The sequence below is a fragment of the Rutilus rutilus genome (genome assembly GCF_951802725.1).
Source record: "Rutilus rutilus genome assembly, chromosome: 6".
NCBI classification, from domain to species: domain Eukaryota; kingdom Metazoa; phylum Chordata; class Actinopteri; order Cypriniformes; family Leuciscidae; genus Rutilus; species Rutilus rutilus.
In genome coordinates, this window is record NC_140214.1 from 21,640,669 (window position 1) to 21,665,593 (window position 24,925).

The 24,925-nt window shown below is 38.0% G+C and overlaps 1 protein-coding gene across 1 annotated transcript in view; it reads right to left on the reverse strand.

Annotated features, from left to right (window-relative positions):
- Positions 1 to 699: 699 nt before the first annotated feature.
- Positions 700 to 24,925, reverse strand: part of grin3ba (glutamate receptor, ionotropic, N-methyl-D-aspartate 3Ba) — a gene marked incomplete at its 5' end in the record, with an annotated part of 49,075 nt that continues 24,849 nt past the window's right edge. The window contains 7 exons of the mRNA XM_084410417.1: positions 700 to 2,810; positions 3,546 to 3,616; positions 5,636 to 5,800; positions 9,327 to 9,478; positions 14,311 to 14,426; positions 16,377 to 16,522; positions 17,106 to 18,198. Of these exons, the coding sequence (XP_084266543.1) occupies positions 2,279 to 2,810; positions 3,546 to 3,616; positions 5,636 to 5,800; positions 9,327 to 9,478; positions 14,311 to 14,426; positions 16,377 to 16,522; positions 17,106 to 18,198 (2,275 nt within the window). The 3' untranslated portion in view covers positions 700 to 2,278. The remainder of the gene's footprint in view (positions 2,811 to 3,545; positions 3,617 to 5,635; positions 5,801 to 9,326; positions 9,479 to 14,310; positions 14,427 to 16,376; positions 16,523 to 17,105; positions 18,199 to 24,925) is intronic.

Consider the following 24,925-nt stretch of genomic DNA (forward strand, 5'->3'; position numbering starts at 1 on the left):
AATCTCTCCTCAACCACCACCAGTGTGTAGCATCCACTTGGATGATGCGACGGCAGCCACAGTACAACGGCGCCAGTGCGCTCACCACACACCAGCTATAGGTGGAGATGAGAGAGAGTGATAGAGCCAATTCAATGGAAGGGGATTATTAGGAGGCCATGATTGGTAAGGGCCAATGGGTGGAATGTGGCCAGGACACCGGGGTTACACCCCTACTCTTTACGAGAAGTGCCATGGGATTTTTAATGACCACAGAGAGTCAGGACCTCGGTTTAACGTCTCATCCGAAGGACGGTGCTCTTTGACAGTATAGTGTCCCCGTCACTATACTCAGGCGTTAGGACCCACACAGACCACAGGGTGAGCACCCCCTGCTGGCCTCACTAACACCTCTTCCAGCAGCAACCTGGTTTTCTCAGGAGGTCTCCCATCCAGGTACTAACCAGGCTCAGCCCTGCTTAGCTTCAGTGGGCAACCAGTCTTGGGCTACGGGGTGATATGGCTGCTGGCTGCTGGTTTAACATTGTTTAGTAATCATTGATTTTAAGCATTTGCTATTGAATCAACCAAAGCGACAGTCACATATCTCTTGCAGAAATAATAACCACCCAAAATAGTTAGCGCAGGCTTTAACACAACGTTGAGGGACTTTCAACAAAACAATTGCTAAAAGTGAAACTTTCACTCATAAATGATTACTTGAAAATGTGTTTATTAATAATAGTAAATGCAATAACTCTTTCAGACTTTATAACATTTAGATTATATATCGGAGGCCAGTGACATTTGATGGTCAAACATCTCAAACAGAATCATACTTTATCACCATTAAAACACACAAGCAAACAATATATTTATTCAAACATTATAAGTGGAAAAAATACACCACAGCAAGACAAGTAGTGGCTTAATCAAAATTGGACGTTTGGTCCATGGCAGCTTATTTTGGCCAAGAACCGCCCACTCAGACAGGAAGAGGCCGCCTGATTGACATGTAAACTGACCAACCACGTTTGTTTTATATGTGCCCTTTAGGGCTTGGATGATCTGAAATGGATAATATCATAATAATATAATAAAAGACTGGAAAATGTATGGGGCTCTGCTCATGGCATGCAGAGGGGAAAAGACCCCATGATATTATGGCCATGACTTATTAATTAGTTTGCTTGTTTTAGTTAAATCATAGCTACGTTGTACTAATTCATTTACCTGTTTTTATGAAATGAGAGAACACATTTTTACAACATGGCCACAATTTAACTAAAAAGAGGGAAATTATTAGTACAAGTGTAGCAACGAATGAATGAAAACTAAATAAAACATCATAATTTGTGGGAACGAATTGTTAATTCATGGCCATTCTGCCGTATGTCATGTGTGGTGCTCCATAAAATGAAATCGAATAGGTGCACTAATTCTGACTGTTTCCATCAATGGCAGCATAAAATGTGATTGTAATCTGAATTTCTGTCTAAAGTTCTATCATGGACATAATTCAGAAAACAAAGCTGAATGTAGTTCTGCTCATGGATATGTAGTTAACTTGCTACTAATTTGCTCAAGCCAAACCCTGATGTTATTAACCTTGCAAACTTTGTCAAATCCAGGGATTAGTTCTTCCTCATTGTATCAACTCTTAACATTAACAGGTCGGACTGTAAAAAAAAAAAAAAATTCTATGTGCCTTTATCAGAACTAGAGATGTTATTTTTGTGTGCAATAAGCATCAGCCGGTCACTGAGCGGACTGTGGGTGGTCCGTGGGCCTGCCGTCCGAGACTGAGACTAGATCCATTGGTGCTTATCCCACTAAATAATCCCATTGAATTATTTACAAAAAGAATCTATTTTCATGCTGGACGTTTGTGGGTGCAAATATTCACCATGGCCAGCGAATATTTAATGGTGCATTAAATGTCTGTTCTCTGTCCAGTTGTCTGGCTTTAAACACACACACACACACACACACACACACACACACACACACACACACACACACACACACACACACACACACACACACACACACACACACACACACACACACACACACACACACACACACAAATGCTTTCTCTCTGAAGCTGGAAGTCAGCCAAACTGCAGGATTACAAGCTGAATCTCCATCACAGTGTGTTTCATCCATCACTACAGCACTCCAGCAGTCATTGAGAAAGGAGAAGGCAGAACATTGCACAGCACGACTTCTCAGATGAGAGGATGTCCCTTATCCCCTCATATCCACTGCCTTTGTGAGTGTCCGGACACAGCGTACATCACCTCCCCCTGTTGACGTCTTTGGTCAGGGTGTTGGTGGTGGGATTAGATGCCGAGCTTGTTTGGGATTGATCGAGCCGTTGTCTGACCAGGGTCCGCTGGAGCTCGGCTCGCCTGGCAAGGGCGGCCCTGAGTTGGCCGCGAAACTCCTCGATCCTCCCTTGCAGCTCCCGCAGCTCCTCTTCCCACGGCGTTGACTGTCCCGAGCAGGCCGGGGGTGAGAGCACCAGGCTAAGACTGAGATTAGGTCCGCCATTGGAACACAACTGGGTAGGCGGGCTTCCCACCAACCCCCTCCGGCCCCTTTCTGGCCCAGGGGGTGGAGCTTGGAGCTGGTAGCTGTTGAGAGTCTCCAAGTTAAAGTGGACATGCTTGTTATGTTCTTTGGCCTCTCGACCAGCCTTGACACTCTGATTGTTCCACTTGGTTGTAGAAGTGGAAGGGGAAGTGGAGGAGGTGGAGGGCGGAGGAGAAGAAGTGGAGGGTGGCAGGCGGTGGATATTACAGTTCTCTGACAAGCACAAGGTGGGACTGAGAGGAAAACACAGCGGCAATCAGTTTTACAAGATGCAGGGACACAGCTCATCACAAACAGACCCCACAATCAATCAAAACACGGAGCCTCTTCAATATCCTGTTAATGAAACAGTATCCACTCGCTTTTACTGGAGAGGCCAATATAGATTTTTGTCCTTTGTTTTCTAATTTCTTTTTTATGGGTATTTTTTTAACATAAATAACACTAATTGCACACATTAGTTCAAAGCTCAAAGGCAATACTATTTTCTTATACACAATATGCAAATGATAGTGTACAGTCAACTGGTCATTACTGCAAAATAAAGGGCGATTAGGTAACCTATTATGACTGCCTAACTATACATTATTCAACTTATTAAATGGCTACTTACCAAATCAATAAATATATAAATGGTCATGAAACATTGATCTGAATACAATTATTTTATAATGTAATTAAAAAAAGTCCATTGAAAGATCTGAGAGACATAAAACTAGCACAGCTACAAATGCTGGAAGTTGGTTGCCTGGAGCAATGAACAATTATACAGTTAAGTGGTCATTATACAAAAATATTTTACCTCTAACTAGCTATCAGAATTGGCCCATTCCAGAATTCCAGCGAGCCATATAATAAATTGCTGTAATTTCACAAGTTCTGGTGTAAATTTCAATGAGGAGAATTACTACATTTAATGGCGCTTTTAAGAAAGTGTGGTAATTTGTTACGCAATAATCATAACTTACCATCTGTCACTGCTCTCAACCTCTGATTTCCTCTCATCATCACAACCCATATTTAATGCACGGTGGATTTTCTGTATAAATAACAAAAAGGCCACTGAACAATACTCAATTAAGTATACAGTATACTGTATATAATCAAATACAATATGCCTACTACTACATAGGCTACAGACTTGTGCTTTCAGCTTCCTAACACTAGAGGGAGCAGATGCCCTGTTTATATGAAAGGAACATGCCTTGTAACTTGGATAAGAGCATTTATATATACAGCGGGGAAAATAAGTATTGAACACGTCATCATTTTTCTCAGTAAATATATTTCCAAAGGTGCTATGGACATGAAATTTTCACCAGATGTTGGTAACAACCCAAGTAAGCCATACATACAAAGAAACAAACAAAAATAAGTTCAGAAATTAAGTTATGTGTAATAATGTGAAATGACATAGGGAAAAAGTATTGAACACATGAAGAAAGGAAGGCGCAAAAAGGCATGGAAAGCCAAGACAACTGCTGAAAACTTACAGTAATTAAAAAGCAATCCAGCCCCCTGTCAGTGGAAATTAATAACAGCTGGTTCAGTCCCAAATGATGGCCTACAAAAAGGTCTCATTGCCAAGGTGTCACACAAGACACATCTCATGATGGGTAAAAGCAAAGAGCTGTCTCAAGACCTTCCCAACCTAATTGTTGCAAAACATAATGATGGCATTGGTTATAGGCGCCATTCTAAGCTTCTGAATGGTCCAGTGAGCACTTTTGGGGCCATAATACGGAAGTGGAAAGACAATAATTTCACCATAAATTTGCCTCGACCAGTGCTCCTCGCAAGATTTCTAATAGAGGAGTGAAAAGAATAATCAGAAGAGTTGTCCAAGAGCCAACACCAAGTTGTATGGTGTTTTTAGGGTAATGTGCACGGCCATTTCTCCTCCAAATAGGGTGTGTATTATGGCATCCAAACAGTTCAATCTTGCTCTCATGTGACCACACTATATTCTCCCAGTATTTCACTGGCTTTTCCAAATGTTGTGCAGCAAACTTTAAATGAGCTTCAACATGCTTTTTTCTTCAGTAATGGAGTCTTGCGTGGTGAGCGTGCATACAGGCCATGGCGGTGGAGTGCATTACTTACTGTTTTCTTTGAGACAACAGTACCTGCTATCTGCAGGTCTTTTTGAAGCTCTCCACAAGTGATCCTTGGCTCTTGGACAACTCTTCTGATTATTCTTTTCACTCCTCTATCAGAAATCTTGCGAGGAGCATTGGTCGAGGCAAATTTATGGTGAAATTATTGTCTTTCCACTTCCGTATTATGGCCCCAAAAGTGCTCACTGGAACATTCAGAAGCTTAGAATGGCGCCTATAACCAATGCCATCATTATGTGTTGCAACAATTAGGTTGCGAAGGTCTTGAGACAGCTCTTCGCTTTTACCCATCATGAGATGTGTCTTGTGTGACACCTTGGCAATGAGACTTTTTTGTAGGCCATCATTTGGGACTGAACCAGCTGTTATTAATTTCCACTGACAGGGGGCTGGATTGCTTTTTAATTACTGTAAGTTTTCAGCAGTTGTCTTGGCTTTCCATGCCTTTTTGCACCTTCCTTTCTTCATGTGTTCAATACTTTTTCCCTGTGTCATTTCACATTATTACACATAACTTAATTTCTGAACTTATTTTTGTTTGTTTCTTTGTATGTATGGCTTACTTGGGTTGTTACCAACATCTGGTGAAAATTTCATGTCAATAGCACCTTTGGAAATATATTTACTGAGAAAAATGATGACGTGTTCAATACTTATTTTCCCCGCTGTATATATATATATATATATATATATATATATATATATATATATATATATATACACAGTACCAAAGTTACTTTTTAGTCATTCATATATATATATATATATATATATATATATATATATATATATATAAAATTACAAACAAATTACTTTGGTTATGTGTAAGTAAAGGCACTACTTTCGGTGCGTTCAAGTCCTCCTGGGAAGTTCGTATTCAGCAAGGTTTTTAAACTCTACTTGTAGAAAATGAGTTGTAGCATATGGTGGCACACACTCACCTGACTGGTGTGGAGCCAGTATTTGAATCTCTGCTGGCGGCGGAGGTGAGGCAGAATGAATCTGAAGAAAGTGTGTTCCCCCAGCAGAGTGAGTAAAGCACCTGCAACCCCCACACACAACAGCACAAAGAGTCCCGAGAAATGCTGGATACCCATCTGCAGAGTCTGCGCACACATACACAACAAAGAAATAAAAACACACAAGCACAGAAGAAAGGATCACAGTATATTGCAGTTCTGGTGATGACTGCACATTTCCCCCAGAGGTTTTATTATTTTTTGAAAATAAAATCCACAAGTAACATCCGCAAAAAGAATAGCAGAAAGTCCACCTGCAATCAAGGGATTCTGTAAAACTGGTGATTTTATATATGTATATGTAGTTTCTGCTGAAATTCCTTTTCTTTTTTATGTGAAGAAAAAATTCATACGTGATTAATACGGTATGAATCACCAATATTTAATTTCATATTACAGTAGATGCTTTACCAGTGCTCTTTTTTTAATTAAATGTGAATCCTAGCGGTTTGCTCTCTTCGGGTATATTATAGACCTCCCTGTTCCTGTCCCATCATTATTTTCCCCCTCGGGTGTTGGAAGCCCCAACATACACAAAGGAATCCATCATTCCCCTGCAATGGCTTTGATCAGGAGGGAGGAGTCATGCTGACTAGAGAACTAATCACAATTTTATAAAATATTGTCGTTATAATTTAAATTAAAGTCATGCGGATTTGGTGTAGATTAAAAGGGGAAAATATTCCACTTCCTGTCCCTCATATGTGTGGAGCATGCATGCAAAATGAGACACTCATTGGTCATCTACCATTGCACACACAGAGAGACTGCAGTCCCATGTTTAGTTCATCACAGTCCTGCCGCCTCTGTTGTGAGTGTGTTCATTCTCTGCACATAACAGGATTGGCTCCAGCCCTTTATCATGATGTCAGTTCCCAAGAGAGTGTTACAGAATGGGATAGTGGCTAAATGCACATGCGTACATGCATACGTGCCAGTGCCACTGACCAGATGAAGTGCTCACTGCACTTCATGTTGGCTGCTCTGATTTCATTAAAATAATGCGGTAACGGTATACAATACAATACGATTCTATTTTATCTTTTAAGATTTTGCCATCCTCTGCTGTGCATCTTCTCTAAGACTGTTGTGGCTAGTGCTCTCTTCTTTGGTGTGGCGTGCTCACACACATCTGACAGGAACAGACTAAAATAAACTGATTAAAAAGGCAAGCTCCATCATTGGCATCACACAGGGCTGGGTTGAGCAAGTGGAGGAGGTGAGGATGTTGAGAAAAATAAACAATATCATGAACGATGATATGCACCCACTACATGCCTTAGAGGTGTTTCGGCAGAGCACATTCAGTGGCAGGGTGATTCCACCAAAATGTAAAACTGAACGGCATTGTAAGTCGTTCCTGCCTGCTGCTATTAGGCTCTTTAATGTGCAATAACTAATAACTGATTCTGATGTCTGATTTATATTTATTTATTTATTTTTATATTTTATTTACCTATGTCCTAAGTATTATTAAAATAGGGTGGTGTATGCTTTAGTTAATTTTGTTTGTGTATTTGTTTTTAGTATTATCATTATAGGGTATAGTGTGTTTTAGTTAATATATAATAGTGTACAGTACGTTTCTATCTATCTATCTATCTATCTATCTATCTATCTATCTATCTATCTATCTTTTAAGATTAGTTATGGATTTAATGTTAATGTTAAAACTCAAAAGAGTTCTAATAACAGAAATAATACATTTTAAAAGAATATAATTACGTGTGAACAATAAAAAACGAAAATGTATAATAGTCTAAATTTATATTAAATGCAATTAGATAAACTTCAGAGTGTATTTTTTTTTTTTTTACAGTACATCTATTACTTCTATTGTCTGGTTAAAGTGTACTGCTGAACATACTGACAAGCATTTATGGTAAACTAAAATATTCTTTAACTTAATTTCTATTGAAACGTGTATGTCATGCATGTAAATATATTTGTAATTACAAACTGTAATGATGAATCTGTAATTTAGTACATTTAAAATATATTAGCCTTAAATGTAATATTGGATAGCATGCTACAAATAAAATTATAATCAAGTAGCCTACTCTACACATGCTATATAGTACAGTATGTTAGTTAACACATCAAAATATAGTACTTTAAAGCATGACAAAAGATTATTACAACATAATGATTTAAAATATACTTTAAAGTCAAATGAATTTGACATTATTAGAAAGTGCACTTCTTAAAATGAGACTACAACACTTTCATGACTATGTTTCTCAAATGGTCTTTTATTTATTAATATATTATCTGCAAGGCCTTTTTTTTTTTTTTAAATGTACACTTCAATTGCACATTCAATACAATTAAGTGCACTTATTTTTCACAAGGGGATAACTAATCCATTAACTCTTTCCCTGCCATTGATGGAATTTTCCATCATTTATGAAACAAATCTTCCCCACCATGGTGTATAATGAGATTTTCAAGTGTTTTTTAACAACATTCAAGTGTTGATAAATAAAGAATGCATGAATAATTTTTTTTCTTTTTTTTTTCTTTTTAAAGCAGAGGCTCTTTTCTTTCTACTGATATATTACACCTTCAGATATTTATACAACAAAATATTCTGGGGGCCATGTAAAAAAATGTTTTATGCTTTAATGCTTTAAAAAAAACATTAAATACCAAAAGTCCTGCTAATATTAAGAAGTAACAATACTCCCACATAAAGCTTTGAAGTTACTCTTTTAGACAAAAATATTTATTTGTCTTTGGCTTTATACACTGTTGGCCCAAATACAGAAGTAGTGTTTCTAATATGAACAACAAATATTATTTAGGTACAAATACTGGCTTTTTTTTTTTTTTTTTTTTTTTTATAATTTAATTATTCATTTATTTTGAGAACATGCCAGATGCAACACTTAATGTTGGATTGTTGCTTTAAATTCCCCATCGCTTTCATCCCCGCATCTTTGTATCTGGCATTACGTTGAGGAAATAAAATGCTGCTTTTTGCATTTGAAACTGCTTCTATAAACAGCTCTAGAATAAACATTCAAAGAGGACTACTGACTGCGAGGACCCCACAGTCGATCCTGTACGCTTGTTTGCAGAATTTATTGCGCAGCAAAGTAGTGGTTTTACAACATTGTGTCTGTGGTGACAGGACAGCTTGGCTCCAGTGGAAGAGAGAGGGAGAGCGTGAGATGAGTTCCAGCTGGCACAGGGGCCGAAAACAAATGTCATTGCTTGTGCTCATGAAGTTCCCCATTCATAACCACAGCTAGGTAATGAAGCCAGACTGTACAAGACAATGTCTTACAGGAGTGCTACAACTCCTGGGAGGTTATTGACTGAGACTCCATTGATGGAGTGCGCTGGCTGCTGCTACTCAGAGCCTCAGGTGTGGGGCGGTACGGCTGACGTGGAGCCCTTGGGAATGAAAATGGATTGTGGTGGCCCGGCGTCGCTCAGACAGAACGGCTATAAAACTGCAGGAGACAGTAATTCCAAACAAAAGGATTTTTCAAGAACCTGTCGAATTCATAGAGGAACTTGGTCAAGGGCAGGAGGGCTTGAAACAAGAACAGACACGCACACATATACTGTACCGCACACTCTCAGCCTTTCTTTTTTGATGGCTCACCTCTGTCACAGCAAAAACCCTCTTCCCACAGGGAACCACTTTATACCACTTGTCGTGCAGCATGTCCATGTAACCGTCAGACTTGTAGCGGCTGACGTATTCAGACACGTTTCGGGTGAGAGGGGAGTTCTGGGGTAGCCCAATCCCGTAACCTGAGAGGACAAAGAATGTCAAAACAACAATTTACACAGACAGCTCAGCTCAGCTTAGCAGGATTTTGTTAAAGAGAACACATTCACATTCTAGAGTGAACTGATACCTCTATTACTCATTGTCAGAGAGGCTTGAGAAGGAACAATCATGATATTTTAGTCATCACATAAAAATAAGTGTACTTCTTTAAAGCATGACATGAAAGTACACTTTGAGTAAGCTTACAGTAAGTGGCCTTTTATTTCATTAATATGAGTTTTTTTAAGTACATGGAGCAGCTAAATCTTGAACCTTCGGGGGAAACACCTGTTTTTTTTTAAGCCAAACAGAGGAGAGTTAGCCTGACTACGTCAGACTTCTTACTTCCACTCAATTTCATTTCGCTTCTGTACTCAGTCTGAGACAGCGTAATAGCTTTCCGTTTTCCTCCGGCCTGAAAACAGCCGGCCAATCAACGAACAGAGGGCGGGCTGAGAGCCGTGACGTAGACACTAATTGTACCGTGGATGCGTAGATTTACTTCACATAATCTGCAAAAGTCGTTCACAGCCATGTTCACTCCGGTATTTCGCTTGATGGTTTTGTTTTCGCATCATACTACATGTGTTTACAGTGGAAGTTAGATGCGGCTGAGCATGCGCATAACACACGCCATAACCAAACGTTATGTGATTGGCTTACGGGAACCAATGATTTTAAACTTCAGACAAGCGCCTCCCCGCGAGAAAGAAAACGCTTTTCAATTATGCCATGCCAGACTCTGTCTACGAAGCAAAGCGAAGTAGCAGAGTTTGGTATTACCAGGCTAGAGGAGAGTCTGCTGGCAAAAAGAATGCGACAGAGCTCGTAATAAAACGAGAATCAAGATTGGCTTGGCTTTTCGGAGAAGGCAAGAACTGAGGGATTTGCAGAGATGGCGTTTATTACTCAAAGGTGAGTAAGATATAAATTGCCATATGCAGCTCTCTAACAGAGTTCATTGTAAAACATTTATTGTTTCTTTCATTATGGTTGTTGTAGTGCTTGTGCTGGAATTTATTTTCAAGGAAGTACTGTATCTATTAATGGGTATAGCTACAGTAACGTCTTCAGCTAGTCAGCTTAAAGGGATAGTTCACTTTGAAATTAATTTTTGATATGTTTTAGCTTACCTCAAGGGCATCCAAGATGTAGGTGTCTTTGTTTCCACAGTAGTTTCAATTTTGATATTTTTAGGTCAAACCGTTCTTGTCTGTCAGTCATAATTGCAGGTCGATGGTCACTGGCTCAAAACACAAGCACAGAGTCCAAATTAAAACAATTCCCCACGTCCAAATGAAACAATTCCCCATCATAAGTGCACATTGATGGCCTAAGACACGAAACGAGCGGTTTGTGTGAGAAAACGAACAGTATTTATATCGTTGTTATCTCTTGAACACAGCACACGTCCAAATGATCTGACGGCGCGGGCGGGTATAGATATATACATAGATGTCGCCTTGGCTACGGTTTCGTTCCAATGAACTGCAGTAGCGAAGGCGACATCTAGTGTATACATCTATACCCGCCAGCGGGCGGGTATAGATATATACACTAGATGTCGCTTGGCTACGGTTTCGTTCCAATGAACTGCAGTAGCCAAGGCGACATCTATGTATATATCTATACCCGCCCGTGCCGTCAGATCATTTGGACATGTGCTGTTTTCAAGAGATAACAACGATATAAATACTGTTCGTTTTCTCACACAAACCGCTCGTTTCGTGTCTTAGGCCATCAATGTGTACTTATGATGGGGAATTGTTTCATTTGGACGATGGGGAATTGTTTTAATTTGGACTCTGTGCTTGTGTTTTGAGCCAGTGACCATAGACCTGCATTATATGAATGACAGACAAGAACGGTTTGACCTAAAAATATCAAAATTTAAACTACTGCGGAAACAAAGACACCTACATCTTGGATGCCCTTGAGGTAAGCTAAAACATATCAAAAATTAATTTCAAAGTGAACTATCCCTTTAAGATCCTTTCTATGTAAACTGGTTATATCTCTCAAGCTTAGTAGTGAATGTTTTCTGAGCAGTAGGATAACCATATTCATCCGCACAGTCATGTAAAGACAAAGCACAGCCAAAACAATGTTCTTCCCAAAGGACCAAAATGTAGAGGACCAAAAGTTACATTGTGTACCTTTAAGTGCACAAATTGTTTACAAGGCGATTAAATAACATTAACAAAGTGAACATTATTGTAAAACATTAACTTCTTAATCCTGTTAATATTAAAAAAGTAACATCTCCTGCATAAAGCTTTGAAGGTACTCTTTAGACAAACATGTTTTGATAATCTAGACAAATAACTTTACACATACAGCACAGCCAGTCCAATGATCATTGTGGGGTTTTGTTAAAGAGACCATCTACATTCTAGTGTGAATTGATACTTCTATTATTGATATGTCAGAGAACCTTGAGAAGGAACAATCATGAATCTTTGGCAACCTGTGCCAATGTACCGTCTGTCATTGCGGCGTCTCTGCAGCCAGGCAGCCGGAGAGATACGAGCGCAACTCTGACATCCACAAATTTCATCAAAGCCCTCACCTCACCGGCAACCCACACATCACTCCTGGCAACTGGCAAGCAACCCCCCCCCCAATCTCCTTTCAGCACGTGGCACAACATCCCTTGAATTCTGATAAACGTCTGTCCTCTCCTACTGAGTTCCACTGCTGTATTTTGTTACTCAGCCCTCTACAACCAATACATGTGTGCTGTTGAACTCTTTGAAGAGGGGGCACCGGCGGGCTGCTGGAATATTCTTAATGGAGTGGATCCAGGCAGTCATAAAGTGTGCAGTGCAAACTAATACAATAAGGGATTTTCCAGCAGTGTTAAAAGGACATGGTCCACTCTGAAGAGACGGTTCTACTGAAGGGTGTTCATTCAATTTGAGCAAAGCCTGTGTATTGAACTGATGCCTGTAGGGGACCTCAAAAGTACCATAATTCAGTACCAAATAATGGCAAGAATTGGAAATCCAATGAAATAAAACTATACGAAAAAAAAAAGAAAGAACATCTATAAATATAATTATATACAGACAGAGAGACATACAGATAATTAAATGTTACATTTTACAGATGTTAAAATAAATATTTTAAAATACAGAAATTAAATTTAAACTAATTACAAATAATATATAATTGTATCTGTCTATCTTTCTATCCATCTATACAATTTATATTAATATTAAAGACAGGCAGACAGACAGACAGACAGACATAGACAAACAGATAGATGGATAGACAGACAGACAGACATATAGATAGATAGATAGATAGATAGATAGATAGATAGATAGATAGATAGATAGATAGATAGATAGATAGATAGATAGATAGATGATAGATAGATGATAGATAGAGAGACAGACAGACAGACAGACAGACAGACAGACAGACAGACAGACAGAGATAGATAGATAGATGATAGAGAGACAGACAGAGATAGATAGATAGATAGATAGATAGATAGATAGATAGATAGATAGATAGATAGATAGATAGATAGATAGATAGATAGATAGATAGATAGATAGATAGATAGATAGATAGATAGATAGATAGATAGAAAGATAGATAGATAGATAGATAGATAGATAGATAGATAGATAGATAGATAGATAGATAGATAGATAGACAGACATACATAGATAGACAGACAGATTATAGATAGAGAGAGACAGACAGACAGACAGACAGAGATAGATAGATAGATAGAGACAGACAGACATAGATAGATAGATAGATAGATAGATAGATAGATAGATAGATAGATAGATAGATAGATAGATAGATAGACAGATGATAGACAGATGATAGATAGAGAGACAGACAGACAGACAGACAGACAGACAGACAGACAGAGATAGATAGATAGATGATAGAGAGACAGACAGAGATAGATAGATAGATAGATAGATAGATAGATAGATAGATAGATAGATAGATAGATAGACAGACATACATACATAGATAGACAGACAGATTATAGATAGAGAGAGACAGACAGACAGACAGACAGACAGACAGAGATAGATAGATAGAGACAGACAGACATAGATAGATAGATAGATAGATAGATAGATAGATAGATAGACAGACAGACAGACAGACAGACAGACAGACAGACAGACAGACAGACAAACAGATAGACAGACAGACAGATAGTGGAATTTCACAATTCACAAAGATGCAGCAAAAACTAATTTGCTATTGAACACGCTTCTTTATTGTGACAACCTTGGATACCTGAATCCAGTCTTTCACCTACATGGTTTGATTATGCACCACGCTGTTTTGAGGGTTTACAGACCCTGACGGAGCTGTCCATTTCGGGCCAGAAGACGTGATAGTGATGGTTTAGTCTTGATCATCCATCTAATAAAAAGCTGACTTTGAGACGTGAGGAAAGCTTTTGGCAGATAGCAGCGAAAATTCCTATGCATGCAACTTCCGGATGAGAGGTGCGGATATGCCTGGGTGACTGCCATGAAACCCATCTACACCCTGTAATAGCTTTCGCTTATGAAATGACATGTGTCAAACTTGACTTGCTTCAATTTGGAGGGTAATTACAACAGCCTTGAGGTGAATTCATGGATGGGTCTTAATGTGGGATGGAATTCTAATGTATCTGTAAAAAGTGTTAGAAACACCTTGTGCCCTTTTAAAGAAGAACTTCACAGGCTTTTGTATCGCAAGCTAATATAATTCAATGTGACATGGCCAAAGGTGCTAGCCTTCTCAATGACAGCAATTTGCTCAGTGGCACAATAGTCCTTACCTTCAATAGCAAATGGTTTTCCTACAGTCAGGAGTTTGCAGTCTGCATCTATTGACACCTCGTAGTCCAGCAAAGCCTTATCCATGATGAAGGCATCTAGCTGAGGGGGATCTGTCCTTCAACATACAGAGGAGGATAGTCAGAGCCAAACAAAACACACCGCCAGCCAAACTTATGCAAATTAATTACTGTTGACTTTAAAAGTTGATTACAACAAGCCCGAACCAAACCCTGTAGCTATAAACTGCTTAAATCTTCAGGATTTAGTTAGATTTACTGAGTAGAAAGTGCTATTTTGCATACTGTGTGTGTATATTTTTTCAAACAATTTTTGAGTAGTACATTGCAAAAGATTTTCTCCACAAAGAGGTTTATAGTGGAACTTATCAAAATAAATACAAGCTGCTTTCACTAATAACACTGGCTAATAAAGCCAACTGCTTAACAAAGCCAATTACAAAAACCCAGCATGGATTACATCACCCTAAAATGAAAGAATATATGAAGACCTCCGATGCAAAAGCCTCTAAAAGCCACCGCTGTCAAAAATGAGATAATAATATTGAGTGAATGCTCTCCGCACATAGTATATGTTCATCAAATACTTTCACTTCAAACTCAGTAAATCCCAGCCTCAGCCCATTCAGAAATGCCAGTACTTGGGTAGAAACCTATACATAGGAGCCTCAGCCTGATAAAAATGTTAATATTAAACAAAAACTTCAGACGGACTTAGAGGCTTTTGCATTTGAAGTCTTCATACATATATATATATATATATATATATATATATATATATATATATTATAATAACTCCACAATCTGTCTCATGTAGCTACAGTCAAAGACATTTTTTTTGCATTTTAGATGCGTCAGGGAATTCAAGTATGGTGAACTCTGACCTGAGGATGTGGATATTTCCATTTTTTAATGCAGTATTTGTTATTTATTATTAATTAAAAACAAAAGCCCTAGAGTGTGATATAATTTACTGTTTGTTGTTTATGTCTTAAGAAATGCTGAATTATCAATGAATAGTGTGAGGCAATGCTTGCATATCAGCTGACCTCCATTTTACCTCAAGTGCGACAGAAAATAAAGTGCAGGAAAATTTTGCAGGATCAAACTAAGACTCTTACACAACGTCTTTTAAAGAAAAGAAAAAATCTATCCGGATGCTTGTCCTAAAAAAGGATGGCTCCCAACTATGGCAGCGATCTCAACTCTAAAATGCTGACCATGTAAGGTGTTCTCCTGTGAATCGAACAGAAGGATTTCTGACATGGAAGAAAACCGGCATCAATCATAAAGACAGAAAGTACAAAGTAAATACTGCACTATGTGGGAGCCTGAATCTGAGGATGAATCGCTGTGTGCGTGTGTTTGTGCATGCCTGTAAGCATACGCTCGTCTCTGAAGAGAACCTTTACCCTCATTCAGCAAGTTTAGATTTGACTTGAGAGTGACTGCCTCTCTTCTCTCCTTGGAGTCTGTTCTTTCAAGGATGAATGGAATCCGAGAAAACAGACCGAAAGCCTGGAGAGCTGACACTTGTTGCTATCGACTCCGTCGGTTTAAATCAAGTGAGCTGGATGGTGTGCATAATTCCTCATGAAAAAGAAATGATTTTAACTCTGCGTCATACAAAGCAGACCCACAGGAGTGTCAAGAGCTTTTGAGGTTGTAAGAACTGACATGTTGCCCTCTTATTGCTGTGTCTCCATCAGCACTGTGCCATTTCTGAGCTCAACTCCCTTCAGGCTTTTTCCAAGATGCCCATCTCCTTTGAAAGCCTTATTTGTTTTACTCAACACCACTTGATTGTATTGCCTTAACAGAATATAAATGTGTCTATGTGAGTGCGAGTCTTTATGATGATAGCTTTCTAAATACACTTTATTGCAAGTGTTTTTCATTCAAGGCTGCACAGAAATTCAGCTTGATTATTTCACAACCACTCTCTTGTTTTCTCTTACTGTTACCTTTTCATTGGACTTTCCACCACTGGTATGCCCAAGTTATGTTATGTTATGTTTTGTCTCTTCTCTACTGGTTCAAACACTTACTTGAGTGTAGAGACTCCATCCGGAGTGGTGGGCTTGTTGAAGCGCCTCATGTACTCGTACATCTCAGGAAAGCTCTTTTTCACATAGTCCTCAGCACTGCTTTCTCGAACTGTGCCGAAGCGAAACCCCAGAGACGGGTGATGGAGCTTGAAAAAAGCAATGAAAAGTGAACTGACTGAGTGAAAAAGGCTTGAAAACATAATCCCATCATTTCCCAAAATAGTACTAAAATGCACCGTGGTACTACTATAGTTTTTTCGACATGTGCATGAACAATTGTGAAAAACTATTTTTCAATTGACATTCACCATATTATGTTAAAAGTATCAAGATCTCTCATTTTAAGGGATACACATTTAGACATACTACAGCACAGTTTTAGTCAATCAACAAAAAATATGTGTACTGTTCAAATGTTCTGTTAATCAAAACATCTTCATGGTTTCATCAACAATGTTAAGCAGAACAACTGTTTTCAACATTGATAATAATAAGAAATGCTTCTTGCACATAAAATCTGCATATTAGAATGATTTCTGAAGGATCATGTGACAATGAAGACTGGAGTAATGATGTTGAAAATTCAGCTTTGCCATCAAAGGAATACATTATTTTGTTAAATATTTTAAAATAGAAAACAATGATTAAAAATTATAGTAATATTTCACAAAATTACATCAAATATGTTTGTATTTCTTTAGTAATTCAAGATGAAATGCAGTGTTTTACCTTGACATCATGAATCCCTGACACCTCCTCAAAGGTCTTCTCCCCCACCATGACAGCTGCTAGGTTGGCCGTGTAACTGGACAGAACCAGCAGGCAAAATATGGCCCAAAGATTCATGAGGAAGCGGCCCGTCCAGCACTTTGGAGTTTTACTGGCAACGGTCCGGCCGAACAGAATGGCGTAGCAGAGGTTCAGGGCAGACGAGTAAGAGAAGACCCTAATGCGGTTGCGTCCATGCGGGGTCATGCCAAACGGACTGTTCCACTCATATAGGGTGATGAAAAGAGCTGTGATGTGCAGTGCCACAAAGATACCCACCCACATGGACCAGTGAAGCGGCCACATGAAAGCACCGATGGGTGCAGCTGTGTCCTTGCTGCGCACCAGGATCCCTAGACTGGTGGAGAAGAAGGGGCTGGTGAAGTCTATCACTCGGCTTCGAGCTGAGTTGATGCTAAAGCTGGCGACGGCCATATCAGCCACGCCACTGAGCAGGTCGCCCACCAGACCAGTCCATCTACCCCCTTTCCACGCCCCGTACTTCCCATCGCCTACGATGTAGAGGTCAAACTCGAAGTGCATGTCCTCTGCTAACTTCTCTAGCAGATCAATGCAGTATCCATAGCAGCATTTCCGCATGTCAGTTGGCAGTGAACTGCTGTTGGTTTGCTCCAGCTCTCTGAACAGCTGGTTGAGGACTTCAGAGCTGTTGGTTTGAGGGTCAAGGCACAGCTGACCTGCTGGACACTGGCCCTCCTCGTCCACCTCCCGTGTGAACACAAACGGGTGCTCGACCAAGGTCACGACCCGCAATCTGCTCCCCGCCACTGGGAGTCCTGCCTGCCAGCGTCCGCCGAGCCTAATCCCTGGGCCGCCCTCCCGGTGGTGCTGGGTCATGCCTGGCCACAGACTCTGTTCCTCTAATTCCAGACGGCCCGACTGCCAGCTTGCCACGGTCACCCAACTTGGCTGGCCCAGAGGGTCCCGCTGTAGGCTCCATATGTGAAAGCGCTGGGAGGTAAGGACCCTGGAGAGCGAGCGCTGTACTCGCACCGGGCCTGTCAGCCCCATGAACGAAGTGTTCGACAAGAACCTGAGCACAGCAGGGACATGAGAATTGTGAGGGGAATATATATGCATCCAGCAAAAGCAAAGACAGTGATGAGATGGCAGAGCAACATTTTTTTGCTGAATCTCTAGCTAACCGAATCCTACACAAGAGCCAAAGGAGCTAACTAGTGAAAACTGGTCAAATGAATAAATATACAGTACAGAAGTGATACTACATAAGAAATAAAGAACATTTTTTATAGCTATTTTATGCCTTTTTATATAATGCCATTGATTGATATTAATTGGTTTAAGTACCAGCTTTGTTGACTGCATTACAGTTTTATATTAAATTTAAGAGATTTTTACCTTTGATAATTAACCCTATAAAACCTACTGTATCGTATTTAAAGAGCAAAAATGCCTCTAAATTATGAACATAATCAAAACTTTGATGAAAAACCCGTTGTACACAATCTACTACATGCCTTCTGTCATCTGATTGTTTACTTTTGTACTTTTTAATAAGTAAAACACATTTTAGTATATTTAAAATAAATAAAAAGGCAGCTTCAGGTTGTGGTTGACGTGTCTTTTTGCAGTGAAATCTTTACTGATTTTTATAAAGTAGATATAAGAATAATTATTGTTAGTAATATTTCAAGATTAATACTTACTGTACTGAAGCAACTTAAGTTTACTTGAATATTCATACATCTTTTTTTATTTAGAAATATTGTGTTAAAATGTATCAAAATAATACATCAGGATTTTGAACAACATATATTTGTACATCTCTCAATCATCATTACATTGCATTGCATTATATGTTTTTGCCCCCACAATAAAAACTACAGAGCTTTGATCATAAAACTGCATTTAAATATCATCTTACTAAGACATATTATTGGGAGATATACTGTAGAGTGACAAATGATGTTTATATGTACAGTATTTTATGTAAGTAGCCTGGTATATTGTAATAAATATCTCATTGATTTATACAATCTATCAAAATTTTATCTTACTTTTTGGCCATATAAATATCAGCAAATGCACCAAATTGGATTTTTGGAATAAAACATGATAGCCAACAAAAAGCACATTTGCAAACTTTTTTTTTTTTTTTTTTTGATTTTGTAGTATTCAATAAACTGATCCATTTAAAAATATATATTTTTCTGACTATTATTTCATACTGTATGTCCATATTTACAGGGTTTAGGTCCACTATAAGTCAAATATTATCAGCGTTCCAAACTCATCGCCTTTGACAAAATTCTCCATTTTGCAAACACAAGACCACCTAAGTGTTTAAATGTCAGCCTTGTGTGAAAATGCCATTTGCTCAGTCGATCGCGTGTTTGAAACAGCAGTGTGAGCTGCACAGGAACTCAGCGCACGCTCACCGCCCAGGGAATCTCACTGTCGCTGCATGTTTTGCTGAATGACCACACAGAACAGTCTCCAAAAAAAAAAAAAACGCTTACAAAAGACATAAGGTGCAGTTTACCGTTTTTGTGCACAAAGTCCATTCATCACTTTATATAAGCGACAGAATCCATAGAATCCATGAAGCAACTGTGTGAGCATCAATAAAGAATGATCTTGCTTAAATTTTTTTTTAATAATAATTATATATATTATATATATATATATATATATATATATATGATTAGACATATGGTAATTTTTACAGTGAAAACGCAAGACAATTTTGGAATAATATTTAAATAATTATATATAATTATGACTTTATTCCCTATAGAACACAAAAGGAGATCAAAATGTCCATACAATGATGAAAACATTCTGTCATTATGTGTGTGTGTGTGTCCTAGTTAACCCTACATTATGGGAACAAAATGTCCCCACAAAGATGGCAATATCTGAAATCCTTGTGGGACATTCTATGGTCCCCATGAGGAAAACAGCTTATAAATCATAGTGATGTGTTTTGAAAATGCAGAAAGTTTTCTGTGATGGGTAGGGTTAGGAATAGGGTTAGTGCAAGGGGATAAAATATACAGCTTGTACAGTATAAAAATCCTTATGTCTATGGAAAGTCCCCATGAAACATAAAACGTGTGTGTGTGTGTGTGTTAAATAAGGATTTTAACCCAGGTCCCCTTGGATACTAAACGAAAATTACACCTCTAGATGATCATGTCTAACTGTCATAAAAAGAAGTGCCACAGCTGTCACATAGTGCGCTGAAAAAAATTTGCTGCATGGTGCGTCTGCCAAGATTTAAATAATTATTCCTTATTCAAGAGCTACTGATTGGCACAATGATTATCCTTTTAAAATTACATAACAAAATGTTTAATCTTTAATTCTCAAACAATATGTTTCACAGCATGCAGAAGAAAAGAATAAGAACAGACGGAAATATAGATCACTCTTGAAGCCTACTGAAGTTCAAGGCTTTCTTCAAAGACAAAAGGACAGGATTATGACCTGAGAAACCTGAATAAATCACACTAAATCTTTTGAACCAATATATGACCTTTTACAGACTATGCATTTACTACTACAATGTAGTAAACAAACAAATATGTAAATAGAGCATGGTTTATAGGTGAATAACCCACCATGTAGCTCTGGATATTCTATTGTGATGTTCTGCATATATCACATAATTGTGATTTCTTACACAGCCGAGCCACACTGCTTTTATGGCAGAATATACGCCATGAATTAGTTCAATGATCGATTTTCATCAATACATCAGCTGGGGATGTAGAGTAGTCAAAGGTTTGCTGGGCAATGTCTGAGTCACAGAGGGAAGATGAAAAACCCAGAGTGAAAAAGGCTTGTGATGAGTGGCTAAATGAGGCCATAAATGATATGCACTCTGTGTGACCATAACTGCACACTTCTATTAAAACGGGGGAGAACAGAGAAAATAAAAGGGGAAAAAAATTATTGCCCGCATCATTAATTTCTCCTGATAGCCCTAGTTTGACCCGCGGAGAACACTTGATCTGGTGTGAAAGACAGGGTATAATAGGTTAGCCACTGCAAAAGCTGATTTCCTAACTGAGATTTCTATCCGTGTGACTATTATTAAACTTTCAGAAAGCATTAACACCTCAGAGAACAAATAATCCCTGTGTGTTGTGTTGTTTTCAGATTCTGTGCTTCTGTGCAATACACTTATTTTTCAGAGCAAATACATTTCATTACATGGGGGTGGGGGGGGATTCTCACTCTGTGAGGTGAATATTAAAGATTACATCACTGCGTTCAATCCAGTGCTAAATCTCAGGGGTCCTCTGTCTTTTTTTCCCTTCATTTAAAAAAAAGTTTTTCAACTGAGCAAGACTCATAACAGCGGCACTTTAATCTTACATCTGAGGGTGAAAAAAAAAATCTAATTTGTAGAAGTGAGCAGATTGGTAAGGCTTCTTCCAGCCTTCAGTGATAAGAGTTCACATAGGGACTACCAGTATATCACAATACAAACAATACTCTACAGTTTGTTATATATACTGTATCATACTTCTTTGGTTCTATATTCACAAGTAAATGGATTAATGGTCCTGATTTCCAAACATCAAATTGTGTTTTTTAACATATCTACATTTTCCAAATTTAACAAAACCATTTAACATTCTGTAAGGGTGGATTTCCTGCAGGGGTTCAGGCTGCAAGACTGCCGAATGACTAAAGAAACGTTGTCATCAAGATGGTGGAAAACTGTACATTTCTTGTCTATTACCACCCACTGCTACTTATACCAACGACAGAAATAAGCGCATAGTTACAATAGCTAAATATGTGGCAGAGCGTTGCTATATAGAGTGGCGGTATTGTATTGCAATAGGTAGCACTTCAAAGTTAATAGCAAATCAAAACTAGTTAGCACATTATTTGTAATTGAAAGGGTTTAATGACAATATATGGTTATGGTTACACTTAAAATAGTTACAAAATAGATGTATGAGATGATAATAACTTATACCATTAATTGTATATATGTAAAATGTTACGAGAGAGAGAGAGAGAGAGAGAGAGAGAGAGAAAAGAGGGGAGAGAAAGACCCAAAGCCAAGAAGGGCCCGAGAATCAAAAAAGCCAGAGCACCAAAGAGACAGAGCATCAGTTACAATCTTCTTTTATCCCTTCCCCGACCATGTGACTAAAACCCAAATGTGAGACATTCAGACTGACCAATCAGATAATTACAACTTCCCCCATTGTACTAAAGGTGTGACAATTCATCGACCCCCGAAGTACACACATCTTGGCCTACAGGCCTTGATCACTATCAGCCCCTCTGTGCCTTTAGGAACTCCAAATGGTCCTTGTGGTAGAAAGAGGGGGTGGAAACAGTAAAGCAAATGTCTTTGTTCATTTCAAATATCTTGGATTATTTTCAATCCTAGCCTAATAATAAGTGTTTAATCAAGGCATAATTAATACAATTAACATAATCCTTTGATTATGTGTTCTCATTTAAGTACATTTGACTATCATTTAATTCAACTGATCTTATCAGTTTAATATTTGCATTGCCTATTTGTAACCTTAAAAAAATAAAAATGATTGATGAATAATATTATTAATGAATAATAATAAATATATATATATAGGCTACATATATATCTACAAGTATGGAGATACACGTATAAATATCTAACGTACAGAAACTGCTGAGAATGTATCATTCTGTAACTGCTAACTGGACGGTGTATGTAAATGCACACAGGGATATGGTTTTGATTAAGGAGGTATAAATGTATTGAAAATGCCCCTGAGTCCGTTAATTGCATTTTTAAGTCTCCGGTGGTTCAATCAGAAAAATAACTATATTGATGACCATAAATGACCATACTGCAGTCGAGACAGAATATTCCTGTAACTTTATACCAGTGGCTGGAATACTAATCCAAGCCTTTTTCCTTGGAGAGAATTTACTACATTATAATTCCCCTAATGTAAAATATGCTTAATATGTCTATGCACACTAATCACTAAAGGTGAAGTTAAAGCTTAATTGAAATGACTGCACTGCGTGATCAGATAACAAATGAATTCCTGATTACGTATAATACTTAAAATACCTCCAGGATAGACATTTGTGTTGAAGTTACTTTAAAACTCTAGCTGGATGAGCTACAGGCTGCTCATAATCTACAGCAGTTAAACTACAACAAAGCAATACTTTTGACAGAATAGTTAGCTAGACTACAAAATAAAATACTGAAAATATCCTTTTAATAATGAAAATATTCATAATATGAAAAATTATAGTCTTTAAAGATGATACGAGATTAAAAACCTTTTTTTTTTTTTTTACAGGGTATCACATGACAATTATGGTAAACACAATTTCCAGATCCCCTATAGGAAATTGAGCTTGAAGGCTAGGGGTCCAAAAGCCTCACATGTGTCGCATGCAGATTCCACATTAATCATACATGTGAAACATGGTAAATAAGGTTTACTTGTGCAAAAAAAAAAACGTGTTAGGGCTGCACAGCACACATTTGTGCAATCTATGACACTTGACTCATACATTTCAATAAATAAGACCATGGATATTTGTTTCTTTCGCTATGTCCTCTAACTAACACAATCTCCAGTTTTATTGTAAATAACTGAGCTTGAAGACCATGGGTTCATATAAGCCACACATGAGTCACATAGAAATGGCACACTAATCAGAAATATGAAACATGGTAAATGGGGGGTAGCTGTGGAAAATGTAGCCTATTAGTTATAATGTGACAAACAACAGAAATGTAGCATTGCTAAACGTTAATGTTTATGTCATATTATAACTAATAGGCAACATTTTCCACAGGTACCCCCCATTAACCATGTTTTTTGTCCTACATTTAAATTTACTTGTTGGAACAATAGCTTGTTACTGGAAATGCTACTGTTTATGAACAGTTTTGCTACTTAATATTCAACAATATTTATTATTGATCTGACTGTACTGCCGCGGTTGAATGAGAACTGAACTGGACGATGGTCATTTTTTTTTGCAGAACTTCTTTATAGATGAAATTAACTAATTTAATAATGAATGATTTTTACCACGGAACTGAATTAACACTGAACTGACTTCAGCTGAACAACAGCCGAAATGCATCATTTTCCTGTTATCACTGTAAACCTGCTTCTGTATTCTGCAAAACTATCTGTATTGTATAAAGCGCTATCTAAATAAAAAGGTGACTGACAAGATTAGACTGTTACGCTTATGAAAATGAAAATGTAGTTAAATACAGTTTTTTACGGCTCTTAAAAACAAAGCTAATTTTGTCAAAACATTACACACAATTCACCCATCCACAAACACAATTTTGACATTGTATGGCACATATATGGTTCATACAATTTGATTCTGTTTAAAACACTTACACTGCTGTGCTCAATCTTAAACACTTGTTACATTTCTATTCTTCTAATGATATAGTTTGGGTTTGATTTTTAGAGATATTGTTAGAGTAAAGGATATATATATTGACCAAACACAACACACTGCACATTGATGAAAATATTTATTTCTCTCCATATTGTAAAATCAGTCAATACACCCATGCATTTCCAAAGATTGCATTTTGCAATGAAAATCAGAACATATTCTCAATAGAATATAGTAGTACATAAACATAAATCTCTTTGTCTAGCTGCACATCACAGGCTATGTCCTCTCTCACAAGACAGCGAGGGAAGAATCTTCTTAAAGGGTTAGTTCACCCAAAAATGTAAATTCTGTCAGTAATTACTCACCCTCATGTTGTTCCAACCCCG